Source organism: Xenopus laevis, chromosome 7L, assembly GCF_017654675.1.
Source record: "Xenopus laevis strain J_2021 chromosome 7L, Xenopus_laevis_v10.1, whole genome shotgun sequence".
Lineage (NCBI taxonomy): Eukaryota > Metazoa > Chordata > Amphibia > Anura > Pipidae > Xenopus > Xenopus laevis.
This window is the reverse complement of record NC_054383.1, coordinates 111,475,716-111,492,345: the sequence shown is the minus strand read 5'-3', so window position 1 is coordinate 111,492,345 and position 16,630 is coordinate 111,475,716. Positions and strand designations below refer to the sequence as shown.

Here is a 16,630-nt window from a genome sequence, read left to right as displayed (position 1 = left end):
CCAGTTGAGAAAGACCTCTGGGTATTTTTTTTATAGAAAATGTGGCATCCCTTTCTATCAGGATTCATTTTAGGGCAGAGATGGCATTCACCGTGGGTTCCCAGGGGGATCAGCCAAGTATATTTGTCCCTCAAGCTGTTTCTGATCTACAAATTCCAACATGTCATGTACTATTGAAATATATAAATATTCAGAGTATGCCTTCCACTGGCGGCTAAATAAAAATTGCAGCTTTGCAAGGAATAATGCATTTAACTGAACTGCTCGACACCACTTTTTAACATGTAAATAGAGGATAAAAATGAATGATTCAAACCCAAAGGTGTAGTAAATCACCTGCTACTGTTCTTTGGGACATTTGATTGATGTCCCGATGTTCTGAACATTCACAAATACACCATCTCCAACCTGTTGAGGTCATGTAGAAGTCTATGGCAGATGTCCCTGAAGTTGTTTCTTGACATCATGCTCTGCAATGGATAATTTAAAAAAGTCAAGTTTTGACAGTGAAAATTTGGTAAAGTCGCATTTTCGTAACATTACAATAGTATGATCTGAATTGACACTCGATTTTTTCTCAACGCTTAAACTTGATAAATGAGTTCAATTCGTGGAAGCGAGTTTGTTTCATAAAAAACTGAGATTAATTTAAGTTTTAGTAAATAAGTTTCCTTTAAGCAGGTTAAATTTAGCGTGGTACAAGAAAAATAGGCTGTTAGTATGTTTCCTTCTAAATTGCGGTCTTAAAGGAAAACTAAAGATGTACAAAGAATTATGCTACACCTTATGGGGCCCATTCACTAAGCTCGAGTGAAGGAATAGAGGATAATAGAGGAAAAATAGTTCGAATTTCGAATTTTTTTTGGCTACTTCGACCATCTAATTGTCTACTTCGACCTTCGACTACGACCTTCGACTTTGAATCAAACGATTCGAACTAAAAATCGTTCGAATATTTGACCATTCGATAATCTAAGTACTTGTCTCTTTAAAAAAAACTTCGACCCCCTAGTTCGCCACCTAAAACCTACAGAGGCCAATGTTAGCCTATGGGGAAGGTCCCCATAGGCTTTACAAGGTTTTTCTGATCGAAGGATAATCCTTCGATCGGATGGATTAAAATCCTTTGAATCGTTCGATCGTTGCGCTAAATCCTACGACTTCGATATTCGAAGTTGAAAGATTTCAATTCGGCAGTCGAATATCGAGGGTTAATTAACCCTCGATATTCGACCCTAGGTAAATGTGCCCCTAATTGTCAGGTTTCTGTACCAGTCCAAGGCAACCACAGTCCCTCAGAAATCAAGATCGGGTAAATTTAGCTTCTCAACAGCAGCCCAGAATGCACTGAGCATGTGCAGTGCCAATGACACTCAATAAAAGGCAGAAGATAAGGAGCTATTGTGGTCAACTTTGAAAGCGTGGATCATTACTGTTATAAGGCTGCTGAACCTCATTGCTGGTACAGTAAGTTATTATATAAAATACAGCATCTTTTCTTTCTATTCTTTTTTAGGATATAGTTATCATTTAATCTGCAAAGACTGTCTTATTACCACATTGACATCTCCAGGAAAAAGATCTTAAAGGGGTTGTTCAATACCAATAAATGAGTAGCCTTACAAGTGAACAACCTTTTGAAAGCTCGAAAGAGTCAGAAGAAAAGGGCAATTCATTCTAAACCTATAAAAAATAAATAACGAAGGCCAATTGAAAAGTTGCTAAGAATTAGCCATTCTATGACATACTAGACAGTAGCTTAAATGTGAATCACCCCTTTAACCACAATGCTGACCATTCACTGATGGCTTTTCCCATGTGTGCCAATGTACCTGTTAAATGCATTACAGATCTGTGGCACACAGTTGGGAGTGATGGTAAGCTCTTCTATATTTTAGTGCATTGTTAACTCTTAATTATCCATCTGGGTTTTAAAGAGATATTGTGAGAAAATGTGTGACATGGCTGATGCTTCCCTTAGAAAACATGTGTGTGAAAAATATAGGGAGAAAATCAGAAAGCTACACTGAGTGAAAAATATAATCTATGAAACTAAACGGTGTCGGTGAGACCTACAGCAGGTCATTTTTGGAACACCCTGTATTCTGCACAATCAGAAGGAAAACGATAAAGTCTGCCTTCGGCTCGCAAATGCCTGTATGACCATTTATTAAACTCCGCAGCCTCAGATGTCAGATGATTTATGCCCCCCAAACTAAATGGATGGGAGGAGGAATGTACAGAAAACGCTGCAGAGAATATTACTCAATTCCCAGGCTACATACCGTGTAATGCCCTTACTGATAAACAGGTTCAGGAAAGAAATAAACAGGCACAGGCAGAGTGAGTGCCATTGTGTTCTGAATTGGTATACTAACTAATAAACAGGGTTACCAATGTGTATAGTACGTGAAAATTTGTGTTAAGGTTAACATTAGTTGTGGGTGAATAATTTCGACAGGCACAAATTCATGGCGAATTTTGCGCGTCAAAACTATTCGGATGCCCATTGACGTTAATGCATTTGGATACAATAGTCATGCGTATAAAAACTCACTCGCGTCAAGATTGACACGTGTCAAAATTACTTTGACGCCCATTGACTTCAATGTATTTTGCGAACGGCACAGATTCACCCATCGCTAGTTAACATATGATTAGGGTTGCCACTTTTTCCGGAAAAAAAATACCGGCCTTCCTATATATTTATATTTGTTTCCTATTAATAACAGTGGGATCAACCATCATGTTTACCGGCCAGGCCAGTAAAATACTGGCCAGTTGGCAACCCTACATATGATGCCTGTTGCAGATACACTGGTGATGACAACCACTATATCAATCCACCAATCAAATCAATTGCCATCTATTCTCCACTGAGTGTATCTGTACATAGAACCTGAATGCATGTAACTTGGAGGGGGCATGAGAACAGATTTAAAAGCAAGTAAATGCATCACCTGTATTACTTGGTATGGTGCTGTTGCCAAGGATCCATAAGACAAAGCCCACAAATTGACTCATTATAGTCAGCGTCCTCTTGTCTCTCCAAAACTAGTATCTACTACCATCTAGTGGTGGATATATTAGTTACACTATCAATACAATTCCATTTTAAATAATTTTATAGAAAAAGAAAAAAAAATGATTTCCTAAGTAGAAAAAGCACAAATTCCATAGAGAAGTACATATATAGGATCTATTATCCAGAATGCTTTGAAACTGGGGCTTTCCTGATATGGGCTTTTCCCATAATTTAGAGAACCATACCTTAAAGGATAAGTAAACCTTAAGAATAATTGAATGTAAAATTGATGAGAGTGCTATTCTAAGAACTTTTGCAATGTACATTTTTTTTTAATTAAAGATATTAAAGGATTCACGTACTGTTAACATGAATGAATTTTGTTACAACAGCGCCACCTGCTGGTCATTTTCCCACCAGTCTGACCACCAAGAAGTCAAGGAAGTTTTTCTCAAATCTTTCCTAACCAGAAATATATCAGATTTATATTTTGCTCCCTATCTCCTTTCAGGTTTACTGGTTTAAAGATATTCGGCTTAGGTATTATCAATGGACTAGGAATCTTGCAGAGACTAAAGGGATCAATTAGGGTAAATCAGGAAGGACAAAACTCAAAAGGGAGACCACGCCAGCTCCTAGCTATTCCCCGAGCCAGGTGCTCAAATCCTCAGTGTCCCCGCTGCAACATATAGTCAACTAAAAATATATGGACGGCACTTCTGGGCAAGGTTTTTATTGACAGGTTGGCTGTACAATGCCTAACGCATTTCGGGAATGAATTCCTTAGTCATAGGCTAACCCTCAATAGCACACAGCTGCTCTTTTATACAATTAAATCTAGTGACCCCCAGTGGGTAATCTAAAAAGTTCTAGGTTTATTTAAACATTTTAAAAACCATTGATACTGAGGGTAAAAGGGTTAGAATTACACAATTAAAAATGCAGCAGTGCAACCAATTGGCTCACTACATGTAAGAAGTTAGACTGCAGTGCTCCAAAAAATTAGCATAATTTTTATTAATACTTTAATAATCACATCATAATAAATATTCATATCTCCGCAAAATTCAACTACAGGTATGGGATCCATTATCTGGAAACCCGTTATCCAGAAAGCTCAGAATAACGTGAAGACAATTTCCTATAGACTACATTTTAATCAAATAATTAAAAATGTAAACAATGATTTCCTTTTTCTCTGTAATAATAAAACAGTACCTTGTACTTGATCTCAGGTAACATATCAATAATGTTTATTGGAGGCAAACAAGGTTCTGTTGGGTTTAATTCACGTTTAAATGATTTTTTTAGTGAACTAGAAGGCAGTGAATATAAAATGACGAGGGTACTATTCTAAACATTTTTGCAATGTACATTCTTTAGTTTTTTTTTAATTCCAAGATATTAAAGGTTCACCTCTGATGTATGATCTGATGTATTTCTGGTTAGGAAAGATTTGAGAAAAACATCAGAGCAGCCTCTTTCTTTCTCATGACAACTTCCTTGACTACTTGGTGGTCAGACTGGTCAGACAATGACCAGCAGGTGGCGCTGTTGTAACAAAATTCATTCATGTTAACAGTACATGAAACCTTTAATTTCTTGGAATTAAAAAAAAATAATGAATGTAAAATGCAAAAAGTTATTAGAATAGCAACCTCATCAATTTTACATTTACTTATTGTTACGGTTTATGTATCCTTTAAGGTATGGAGATCCAAATTGCTGAATGATCCCTTAATATCCCGGAAAACCCTAGGTTCCAGGCATTCTGGATTACAGGTCCCTAGGTATATACCAGAAGAAAGAAAAAGCATATATACCAGAAGAAAGAAAAAGTGTATATACCAGAAGAAAGAAAAAGCGTATATACCAGAAGAAAGAAAAAGCGTATATACCAGAAGAAAGAAAAAGCGTATATACCAGAAGAAAGAAAAAGCGTATATACCAGAAGAAAGAAAAAGCGTATATACCAGAAGAAAGAAAAAGCGTATATACCAGAAGAAAGAAAAAGCGTATATACCAGAAGAAATAAAAAGCGTATATACCAGAAGAAAGAAAAAGCGTATATACCAGAAGAAAGAAAAAGCGTATATACCAGAAGAAAGAAAAAGCGTATATACCAGAAGAAATAAAAAGCGTATATACCAGAAGAAAGAAAAAGCGTATATACCAGAAGAAAGAAAAAGCGTATATACCAGAAGAAAGAAAAAGCGTATATACCAGAAGAAAGAAAAAGCGTATATACCAGAAGAAAGAAAAAGCGTATATAACAGAAGGAAGAAAAAGTATATATACCAGAAGAAAGGAAAAGCATATATACCAGAAGAAAGAAAAAGCATATATACACCAGAAGAAATAAAAAACAAATATACCAGAAGAAAGGAAAAGCGTATATACCAGAAGAAAGAAAAAGTGTATATAGCAAGGAACAGGGAGGGATAGCTGTTACGTAAAATTCTTTGGGAATCCTCCCTGTCGTTTCCAGTATGCTATCACTAGGTGGGAACAACAGAGAATACAGCAAGCGCAGTACCTAGGAGCTCAGTGGGCTAAATAAAAGACTCCGGGCCTGACGACCTTCCTTGCAGTTCCACTCAAGCTACCAAATTCGGGAAGGTCCAGGTGGCATGGGAACATGTCATAATATAAGGAATAATGGGAGGTTAGAAGCATGCAGAAGAGATATGCATGAGAGGAATGCATGAGGAAACAAACAAAAAAACTGGGAGAGGAATGTGGGGAAAATTTAAACAAATGAATGCAGTGGAACAATTTGGGCAAAGTAAAGTCACTGTCATTACTTAAAGGACATAATTTGCAATGTGTAAACAATATGGTTTAGAAGGACTCTGACCACTGTGGCCTCTCAATGATCTTTTATAAAAGGAATCACTGACATAAAGCACAACTGAATTGCTGGTTACTGAAACTTTGTTCACACTTACGTATGATCTATACAAATACAGTAGTAGCACTTTTGAAAACCTTGCACTATTAATAATTTCAGATTTTTATGTGATTATGTCTAATTTATCTCACAGAGCTTTAGAATGTAGTTTGCAGATATATATATATCTTAAAGCATACCTCCCAACTGTCCTGTTTTTCGCTGGATTGTCCCGATTTGGACAGCTCAGCCCGCAGTCCCAGATTGTTACTGAAATGTCCTGACTTTATCTTTGATCTCCTGCACTGAACAGCCAGAAAAAGATACGTTTCTGAAACCTAATTGGCTTTTGGCAGAGAGCCCAAAATACGTGTCAGGTGCACTTCAATACTTTTGTAACAATTTAAGATAAGCAAAGAATCAATTGTAACTATTTAAGATAAGCAGGTCTCTTGGGGAAACTGTGACCTGCAGCTTAAAGGGCAATTCACTTTCATTAGCAAAATTGTAATAACACATTAAACCTGACCCCTAAAACCCCCATAAATGTGTTCAAACTTTTCATAACCTGCCAAATTTTGCAAAAAGGATGTGGTATTTAGGGGGTGTGGCCATAAAATGGGCATGGTTAAAAAATGTGGCACGCGTAGCGCAGCTAATGTTTTTGCCCCTCTTTCTAGTTTCCAAATGTTGGGAGGTATACTTAAAGAGGGTTTAACTTTATGTTAATTGTTATAAACCCCCATCATGTGAATTACACTGGATGTGATGGATGTTCACTGATTTTGGAATTGCACCTCCAAAAGCTTGTGCTATCATTTTCTGCTATTAATAAATGAAGGTTGAGAGTCCACAATGTAAAGTCAGTGTTCTGAGTGCATTGAATCTTTCCATCTTCTTGAATGATGGTATTCTGGGAAGTTTGTAAGAATGTCTATGACATTAGTTTTATTGCATAGAGCTTTCTCACTACTAAGAGTGGGAATTAGTGGGAGTTCAAAGGAACATTATAAAATAGGTTTGCCACCTGTTTGGTTTTGACCCGAACAGTTCAGTTTTTTTAAGGTCTGTTCGGGTCTCCAGTTTCTGTTCAGTTTTCAGCCTTGTGAAAACCGAACACTAATCTGGCCAATTATCAACTGAGGTTAATAATGTCTTATTACAGAAACAACAAAAAAAGGGCAAATCAATCAAAAATAAGAAACTGTTTTTCTAAATTAGCATTTCTGTTTTTCAGAGCTTTCTGGATAACTGATTTCTGTATAATAGATCCCATATCTGTTATTAAAGGATTGGGTTTACTCATCAGGAATAAGAATATAGATAAGAGATAGGGTTGCCACCAGTGTGGTTTTGAAATTGACATCAAAATTTTCTGTCCGGTTTACAACATTGAGAAAACTGGATGGAAAGCCCACTAGTTGCGTCTAAAGGTAGCCATACACAGGGAGATCCGCTCATTTGGTGATGCCCCGATATGCCCACATTGAGATGGGCGATATGGGGCTGATCCGATCGTAGGCCCTAGGGCCCAACAATCGGATCAGAATGGAGGCAATACGGATGGTCGGATCGTGGGACTGCATCAACGAACATATGCAGCCGTGATCAGACAGGATTTTTTACCTTGCCCAATCGACATCTGCCTGTCTTTCGACGAGATATCGATCCGGGATGCCCATCGGATGGCCCCACACACACGGTTGCCACCTTTTCTGGAAAAAAATACTTGCCTTCCTATGGCCACACACATGGGTAGGGTTGCCACCTTTTCTGGAAAACAATACCGCCTTCCTATATATTTATCTTTTTTTCCCAATAACATTGGGATCAGCCATAATTTTTACCGCCCAGGCCAGTAAAATACCAGCCAGGTGGCGATCTGACACACTGGCCAAGCCCCACCCTAGTGTCATAACTAGGGTTGCCACCTTTATGTCTGGCTGAGACCGGGCGGGGGGGGGTCCGTGACGTCAGTGGGCATGTGTGTGACATCAGTGGGCGGACCCGTGACGTCAGTGGGCATGAAATCCTGTTTCCTCAATATTGTAGTAGAACAGCTACTGTTTTCATTTCCAGCTCTGATAACACTGAATAAAATCTCTTTTTTCCTCTTTGACAAAGTTGTTTAACTTCCAAGGGGTAAAATTAAAAAGCATTATTGTGTAATCTTTCAAGGCCACAAACTTAACCAAAAAGCAAATTAATTTGTACTTACTTACATTTTCCTGGTAAACAGATGCAAATAACTTGAAAGACCTTCCCCTTTCTAAATGACAGATGTGGAATGTGTATATACTTTTAATTTGTGTTAAATAATTAAGCTTTTTTCAGCAGCGACATCATCTTCCATTTCCTAGGGGTCCTTTGCAAAGGTTTAAAGCTTGTGTCTGTGCAGCAGGATAAAATCAGAAAACCTAACTGAAATTTTACTGCAGGCACTTGTCCAAGTCTGCTGAGTGATGTGTGGGAAACAGAAGTATGGTGGTGGAGCAGCACTGGTGAAAAAAATGGTCCTGAGGTCGGTGCATTTCATTCCAAAAAGGAATTTACTTGGAGCCTAATCTGTAAAGGTGGCCATACAGGTAAAGATCTCAACCAAATGGATCTATCCCCGATATTCCCACCTTGAGGTGGGCGATATCGGATCCGATTGTAGGCCCTAGGACCCAAAGATTGGATCACAATGTTGAGCATAAGGGAAGTCAGATTGTGGACCCGATCGAAATCTGGTCGACTTTTGGCCAGATATCGATCGGGGAAGCCCTTTGGAGGGCCCCATACAATGGCCAATAAGTTGCTGACTTCATCTGTCGGCAGTTTATATCTGTGTGTATGGGGACCTTAAGGAGCATGGAACAGGGTCGGACAGGGCCGGTGGGACACTGGGAAAAAACCAACAGGACACCAGGAAAATATCCGGTGCGTCCCGGCTCTTTTGGGCCCTCCGCTGGCCCAGTCCCCCTCCCTGCCACTTACCTTTGACCCCATTTGTGATGTGTAAAAAACGGTATGAGCGCACGCATGTTGGGAGGGGGCACAGTTTGCGGCTGGGATGAGGGCGCAAAGGAGGGTGTGGGTGGCCCCTGAGTAGGGTTGCCACCTGCCTTCCTATATATTTATCTTATTTCCCTATTAATAACATTAGGATCGGCCATCATTTTTACCAGCCAGGTCAGTAAATTACCGACCAGGTGGCAACCCTACCGCTGAGGCCGCAGGGCCAGTGGACCCCCAGTCCGACACTAGCATGGAATTTACAGTGAATTTTTTGGGAGTGACACGGACTCTGCTGCCTTTCGTTGAAGGACCAGTATCATGCTTCCTATAGTTAGGGTTGCCACCTGGCCGGTATTTTATAGGCCTGGCCGGTAAAAACGATGGCTGATCCCAATGTTATTAATAGGGAAAAAAGATAAATATATAGGAAGGCCGGTTTTTTTTCCAGAAAAGGTGACAACCCTACAGCTTACACCCTAATGTTCTTTAGACCAACAACTGAGGGCCGAGGCCCTGCTAATCCACTTCTATTTGCTTGGAGAAGAGCAGAGACCATCATTGGGACTAGTGAGGCCTTATACAACAGGGAGTTTAGCTGAGGTGATATTTGTTATAAACAGCCCTTAATGCTATTTTGATTTATTGTTTCCTTATTTCTCTTCTGGTCAGTGTTTCAACAGATCTCCATTAAGACTGGAAGAACTTGGCTCTGAATATTTCTGCATTCTGTCTCCTAAACACGACGCTTCCATTCACACGCATGCGCACACCTCGCCTCTAACAGACAACGCTCATTTAGTTGAAAGCACTGCTGTTTATTTTTAATTAATATTAAAAGAGGAATTCGGCGACAACAGGATCAATAACCAGTCTCATCCTCTTCGCTAATCGTGTAGCCCTTCCCCTTAGCAACCGGAACCACTAACCAACACGCTCACTCACTGCCCCAGGCACAAAGACTAACGTACACACACGCACAACTATACCCTCCACATCAAATAACGTCACTTAGTTATATTCAAACTGTCCAATCGGTTACATCCTAATAACCTCCCTCTTTGGCTGTCATATCATGATTCCGTTATGTGATTGGTTTACGTAGATGTCGATCAATTTCCCGTCCCTTTCAATGGCGGTGGGTTCCGTTTCCCAGCCGTTCATTGGTGGAACCACGTGACGCGCCAGGTTTGCCATTGGTGAAACGAGCCGGAGTCGGAGTGAGGCGTGACTACAAGCGGCCGAAGGTTATATGAAGGGGCGTCGGTAAGCAAGAGAGGCTTAGTGCCGGGGGAGTGAAAGGAAGGAGAGGTGGCTTGGGTCTGGGAAGTGGGGTGGGCACTAAAAGAGGAAAAAAAATAAATAAAAAAAGTTACTAAAAAAATTGAAGGAACCGTTTGCACTGAGGCTTTTATATAGGACTAGGCCCAGGCCGTGTAATCCACCAACGTCATATCCTTTTTATTTTTTTAATTGGGTAGAATTACGGTTAGGCCCGGAGTGTTCGTCCCATCCGGCGAGAAAGAAACCCCGTGACCGCGCTCTGTAGTTCTCCGACCCCCGACTGTCTCACAGAGGCATGGTAAGTGTCTGACCTCGTCTGCTCTCTGGGGCTCAGTGTAACTGCGTCAGGGCGACCCCCCCCCCCCAGAATGTCAACATTATAAACTGTGTCTCTGACCCCTGTGAGGCAAATGGCTTCCTTGTCCCACCACAGACCCTTTCCCAAACATTTGCCCTCGTTCCTAACGTGTTTGCTGTTGTCGGAGGATCTGAGCTGTCAGGGAGCTGCCATACTGTTATTAGGCATGTTTCTATTGGCCAGATGTTCCTCATCAATATCTTTGTAACACTGATAAGTGGCTGTATCTGTATTGGCATTTACAAACAAAGTAGAACATTCCTTTGAATGTACCATCATATCTATTAAAGGAGACATATGGGATAAATGAAGAAAACTTAATTTTGTAGGCAATTATAAGTAATATATGGTGTTGCTTTTGCATGGTGCTAACATTTGTTTTCTTTCAAAATAGCCCCTTTATTGGAGCTCCCTATAGATGTTTTCTGGTCCCTGTTTCAAGTGATGGGTGGGTTTGTCCTAATGGTCCCTGCCAGAAGCACAGTAGGAGGGGGGCAGCCAATCACAGCCCTGCACTCACACAAGCACAGACTGGCCTCAGTTCCCCATCAGGTCCTGCTAGCTGCTGATTGGTTACTGTCCTATAGTGTCAGGCCTGGATTTGTGGCAAGGCCACAAAGTCCCGGGCATAGGGTGGCAGAAATTCAGGGGCAGCATGCCGCCCAGCCGCATTCAAGCAAAGTTGTTCCCCTTCCGCGTCACCTCCATGTCTCCTTGCACCTGCATATATATGCGTATGCGCACATCTTGAATATGCGTATATATGTGCAGGCGCAGGTCGAACAACATGGGGTGGGGGAAGGTGACGCAGAAAGGGGGATGGGAGGACGATGTGTGAGGGGAAAAGAGATGGGGAGAGCCCGGACGGGGGAGGGGATGGTAGGATGACGTGGGAGGGGGATGCATAAGGGTGGCGATAAGGAAACGGCCTAGAGGCACCCCATTTGTAAATCCGGGCCTGTATAGTGCAGTGGGTTGAGTGCTGCCAGCTCCCCTGCTAGTGATGTGCGGGCTGGCCCGTTATCCGTGGGTTCAGGCCAACTTCACACTCCACTTCGCGGTTGCAGTTTGAGCTCTTCTGCTCTCGCCGCCTGCCACGTTGCAGTACCGACTTCCAGGTTCTTTTATAGATGTTGCGCCTGCTCGCCCCGCCCCTTTTGTGACATCATCCACATTGTAGTTCAGCGTGTCTTTTTTTTAAGCACAATTATTCTACATCCAAATGAGTAACGCACTGGTACATTCTTATTTTTTACACAAAATGTCTCCTTTTAAGATTTTGCATTAATATTAACTTGTCTATAAAGAGTTGTATACTACTTATGGTCTAGGGCCATCTAGGCTTCCAATGATTCTATTTGATGTGCTGAATGCATGGTTTTGGGCATTATATGTGACTGGTTCCAGACCATGGCGCTGCTTTGATGCTTCATCTGTAATTGCTTAGTAACTACTAGTTGTGTGATAAATATTTAACCTTTTTTTTTTTCCCTCCTACAGAATTCAAACGTTGAGAACTTGCCCCCGCATATCATTCGCCGGGTATATAAAGAAGTTTCCACTCTGACGTCTGATCCTCCGGAAGGAATAAAGATAATCCCAAATGAAGAAGATATAACCGATGTGCAAGTTCATATTGAAGGACCAGGTGAGTTATAGTTGAGGTTTTAGCAGAAAGCGACGTTTCACACATGTCTAAAAATAGTCCTAAAGTTTATTCGATGAAGGTGGACGTGGCTGTTTCTTCAAAGGGGAAGGAAAGTTTAGGGCAGTGGCACAGGGCAAGATTTGTTGTTCGTGACTTTTTATAGAAGCGGCTGTGGGCGACAATCTCCTGAAAATGCCTCTCTATTTCCAGTAACAGAAATCGCTGGTGCTGTGTCGAACTGCTTACTAAAGTTTCCTCCAGAGGCAACTTTGGACAATTTAGCAAATAGTTGCGGCCAACAAATCTTGCTGTGTGCCACTGCCCTTAAAATCACTGGAGGGTGCCAAATGTTATGTGCCCCCCCCCCCCCAGTGATTATAATCACTTACCTTGGCCAGTGCTTCTGTTGGCAGTAAACTGCACCGGCCTGGGCTACTATTGTATGAGCACCAAATGATGGATAATCTTCTGCTTCTTGCTGCTGTTGCCCTCGGCCAGTGTATCCAGTGGGCTGAAGTATTTTCGGCTACTATTCAGGTTTTCACTCTTCTATGCCTACGCCCTGGAATGAAGAAGCACAAATTAGATTGCTCCATGATGCTTGTTCAGTAGTAGCTGGGGACGGTGCAGTTTTCTGCTAACGGGAGCACCGGCCTGCAGTGTTAGGATATTAAAATTACTTCTGGTTGCCCAGCGTTTCTCACCCTCCACTGATTAACTTCCCCTTTAAAGCCATTTTGCTTGCCGACCTGCAGCAAGCTCTGCTTGGCAGTGCACTAGTCCTAATTGGCAGTCAAAATTATATATCCCAACACCAATTCTGAGATTCTAAATTGATATAAATTATTTCTGTCCGCTTGACCCTCTATAGCATTAAGATTTACAGCGGTTAAAATCCGCTCACTGTTGGCGGTAATTGGCTTGGGTGCACCTGCCCCGAGCCCTGCGTTTGTTACACAATCCTTCCCACGTTCTTTCCAACAGTTGTTTGTATTCATACATAAATATACATAAGGATCAGCTTACCCTCTCCACTCATGGTCTGACGCGTTTCGTAACTATGTACTTCATCAGAGACCTCTCTGATGAAGTACATAGTTACAAAACGCGTCAGACCATAAGTTAGCATTTCTTCTTTTAAACTGATGTAAACTAATAAAGGATGAATTTTTAATCAACAATTTATCTGAGCGATCCTTTTGACCTTGGAGTGCGCAGCAACGACTTGGATGTGAATAAGTGCACTAGTCCTACCCTTCAAGTTTGGAATGTGAAAACTAGCCCCTTGGTTATTGTGAACAACATCAACGGTGGTGGGAAGCAACATATTGCTCTCAAACTAACACACACTACACTCTGGATGGCATGGAAACAAATGGCATTTTCCCATGTTTATCCCTCTATTGAGCACACAGGAGCTCTCTGTGGGGGTCACATGCACAAAACCCAGGTCATTTATTATGCATGTGACCTAGATTGACCAGTGTGTCCCCCCCATTAATACATATTTGCAGAAAGTGAGTAAGCTGGAGCACTCCCTTATGTGTGTGCCACAACATAAGTGCTTCCGCACAAGGTGCTCTGTCCTGGTGTAGCAGCCAGATTTCTATTAACAGGGACACCAACCTTCTTATGTTTACTTGAATTTCAAAACCGAAGAGTTGTGGCTTCTAAACATGAGTAGCTTCTCTTTGCACATTTTATATATCTTGGTAGATCTGCTATTTAGATCCTTGGGGGAAAAAAACAACTATTGTATAGTGAAAACATATTAACACTAAGCAACTTCCATTAAACATTCATTATAGTGTTTCAGTTATAGAGTGAATACTTAAAATCAGAGTTCCTTTCTTTCCTCTGGGCCGAACTCTAAAAACGCTGGTCTGGTCTCCTCCAGGTACACATTCTGCTTTAATCAATCAAAATCATGTTCCATAGGCCTAAAAAGCAGTGCAGTATACCCCATTTTTCAGAGCTCCTCAATGGTCTGTGTATTTGATTGTACTTGTACGAAACAGGAAGTATGTGACCTTACTTCCATTTTGCCTGTTAACTGCAAGAAAAAAAAAGGGATAGTTATTAAAACTGGCAAAGTATGTTCAGCGCAGACCTTAATTATTGAACAAATGTCCTTTAAGTGACGTGTTTTAATAGCTTTTTTTTTTTAGTAGATGTGCAGCTGTTCTGTAATGTGTGTATTAATTTCCACTATTCAAATGCTAAATCTTTTACAGAAGGCACCCCATATGCAGCAGGTATCTTTCGTATGAAGCTGATTTTGGGTAAAGACTTCCCAGCAGCACCACCAAAAGGATACTTTCTAACAAAGATATTTCATCCGAATGTTAGTAACAATGGGGAGATCTGTGTAAATGTGCTAAAGAAAGACTGGAAAGCTGAGCTAGGCATAAGGCATGTTTTGCTGGTGAGTGTGATCTTTAATTAGATTTTTTTTTTAAATGAACATTGTAACTGGGCCTCTCAGTGGATGTAGCTTTTATATAGCACTTTAAGGGCATGTCATGCTCAAAGTAACAACGTTTCTACAGAATATTGGGGTTGCACCGAATCCACTATTTTGGATTCGGCCGGACCCCCGAATCCTAATTCAGCCTAATCCTAATTTGCATATGCAAATTAGTGGTTGGAAGGGAAATTTTTATGTGACAAAAGGCACACGATTTCCCCTGTCCCTAATTTGCATATGCAAATTAGGATTTGGTTCGGCCAATTGGAAAGATTCGGCTGAAAAAGGCCAAATCCTGGATTCCGTGCATCCCTACAAAATATTCTAGTGAATAACTTCAATGATCTTTTCCATAAAATAAGCTGCAAGGTGCACAGTCTTGCCAAAAGCTTATTTATTTTGGTCTTGCCAAAAGCTTATTTATTTGGGTCTATTATATTCTACATAAGAAGGGAATGGTTTTGTCTTCCAGGCACCTTATCTAGTGCTGCTTTTCAATTTTTGGTTCAGTGTTTAACATTTTGTTTCAGAAAAGCAAGGAAGTTCTATTGTGCTTGTTCCATACCCGATGTCTGTCTACACAGAATATGAAATTGAATGGTACTTTTTTGTTGAAGGTTTAACAACCCTTAACTTTTGCAGCAGACATCAGCTACATGGCTGCATATTCTTTAGAATTCAAGTTTTACCTATAGAATGTTAATCCACTAACATGAATATGTATTTCTTTTCTTAAGACAATAAAGTGTTTGTTGATTCACCCGAACCCAGAGTCAGCACTGAATGAAGAGGCAGGGCGCCTCTTACTGGAGAACTATGAAGAGTATGCTTCCCGCGCAAAGCTTATGACTGAAATCCACGCGCAGGGTTCCACCTTAAGGGGCAAGGATCCTACAGACCCATGCTCCTCTGCCTCAGCCACAGTTGTCAGTGGGGATGGACCCATGGCAAAGAAACATGCAGGCGATAGGGACAAGAAACTTGCAGCGAAAAAGAAGACGGACAAAAAGAGAGCTCTCCGGAGGCTTTAGCACCAGTCATAAACATTACCAGAGGGCAGGTGGGAAAGCTTTGAGATCACATCATGAATGGATCTTGCATATGAACTTTTTAAACTGGGTGGGAGGGGGTGTAAGAGGAAACTGGGGAGACCAATAAAATCCATATTCTTTCCTCACTTTGTTTTTTTTAAAGGCCTGCTTTTGTTAGTTTTTCCCAGTCTTAAGTTATTTAAATTATAAAACTATTAAAATACTTTTTCTTAACCTTCTTGATTTTGTTTACTACTGAAAATGGGTTTAGTCTGTAGTGAGGCATTTTAAGAAGTAGTTCACCTTAATGCTGCCTTTTCATAACTGAAGAAATGGTTAAAAAGATCACAACCTTTTGGCTTCACTAGTCTGTAGTGATGTGCGGTCTGGCCTGATACCCACAAGGCTGTCTGGTTCATGCTGATCACGGACGCCATTTTTCGATTCACGGATTTGGGTTGAGCCGTGGATTCGGGTTGAGTTCTTCTGCCTGCTCTCCCCATCTGTGACCTTCACTGCTGGCTTCCAGTTTTATAGGCACGCGCCTGCCCCACCGCTTTTGTGACCTCACTGGTGGGTCTATAAATGGAGGGAGAAATCGGGGTTGGCTGCGGGTCAAGTTTTTCTCGACACGCACATCAATATTGGTCAGGTAGGCCTAAAGTGAATACCATCCTAAAACATTTGTATTTTGAAAAATAGAATTACATTTGTAACAATTTTCAGTATACATTAATTGGAAAGGTACAGTGGTTGTTTGTAAATGCTCTGGTACTCTAAAGCAGAATTTGTGGCTGCTAATACTTTGTATGCTACAGATTCTGGCTTTTCAAACTGTAAAGGAAAATAGTTGATTGATTGAGCTGGAGGACAACTGACTTGTGCTACTTTTCTTCGAGTTAGAACATGAGAACTGAGAAACATAAACAA

The 16,630-nt window shown here is 40.9% G+C and overlaps 1 protein-coding gene across 2 annotated transcripts; it reads left to right on the top strand.

The window, feature by feature from the left end:
* Positions 1 to 10,047: 10,047 nt before the first annotated feature.
* ube2s.L (ubiquitin conjugating enzyme E2 S L homeolog) lies at positions 10,048 to 15,934 on the top strand. Of its 2 annotated transcripts, XM_018224427.2 has the most exons (5): positions 10,048 to 10,178; positions 10,394 to 10,494; positions 12,055 to 12,202; positions 14,437 to 14,627; positions 15,407 to 15,934. In XM_018224427.2, exons 2-5 carry the CDS (start codon positions 10,492 to 10,494, stop codon positions 15,698 to 15,700), a joined length of 636 nt encoding a protein of 211 aa, XP_018079916.1. In that variant the 5' UTR covers positions 10,048 to 10,178; positions 10,394 to 10,491; the 3' UTR covers positions 15,701 to 15,934.
* Positions 15,935 to 16,630: the final 696 nt, after the last annotated feature.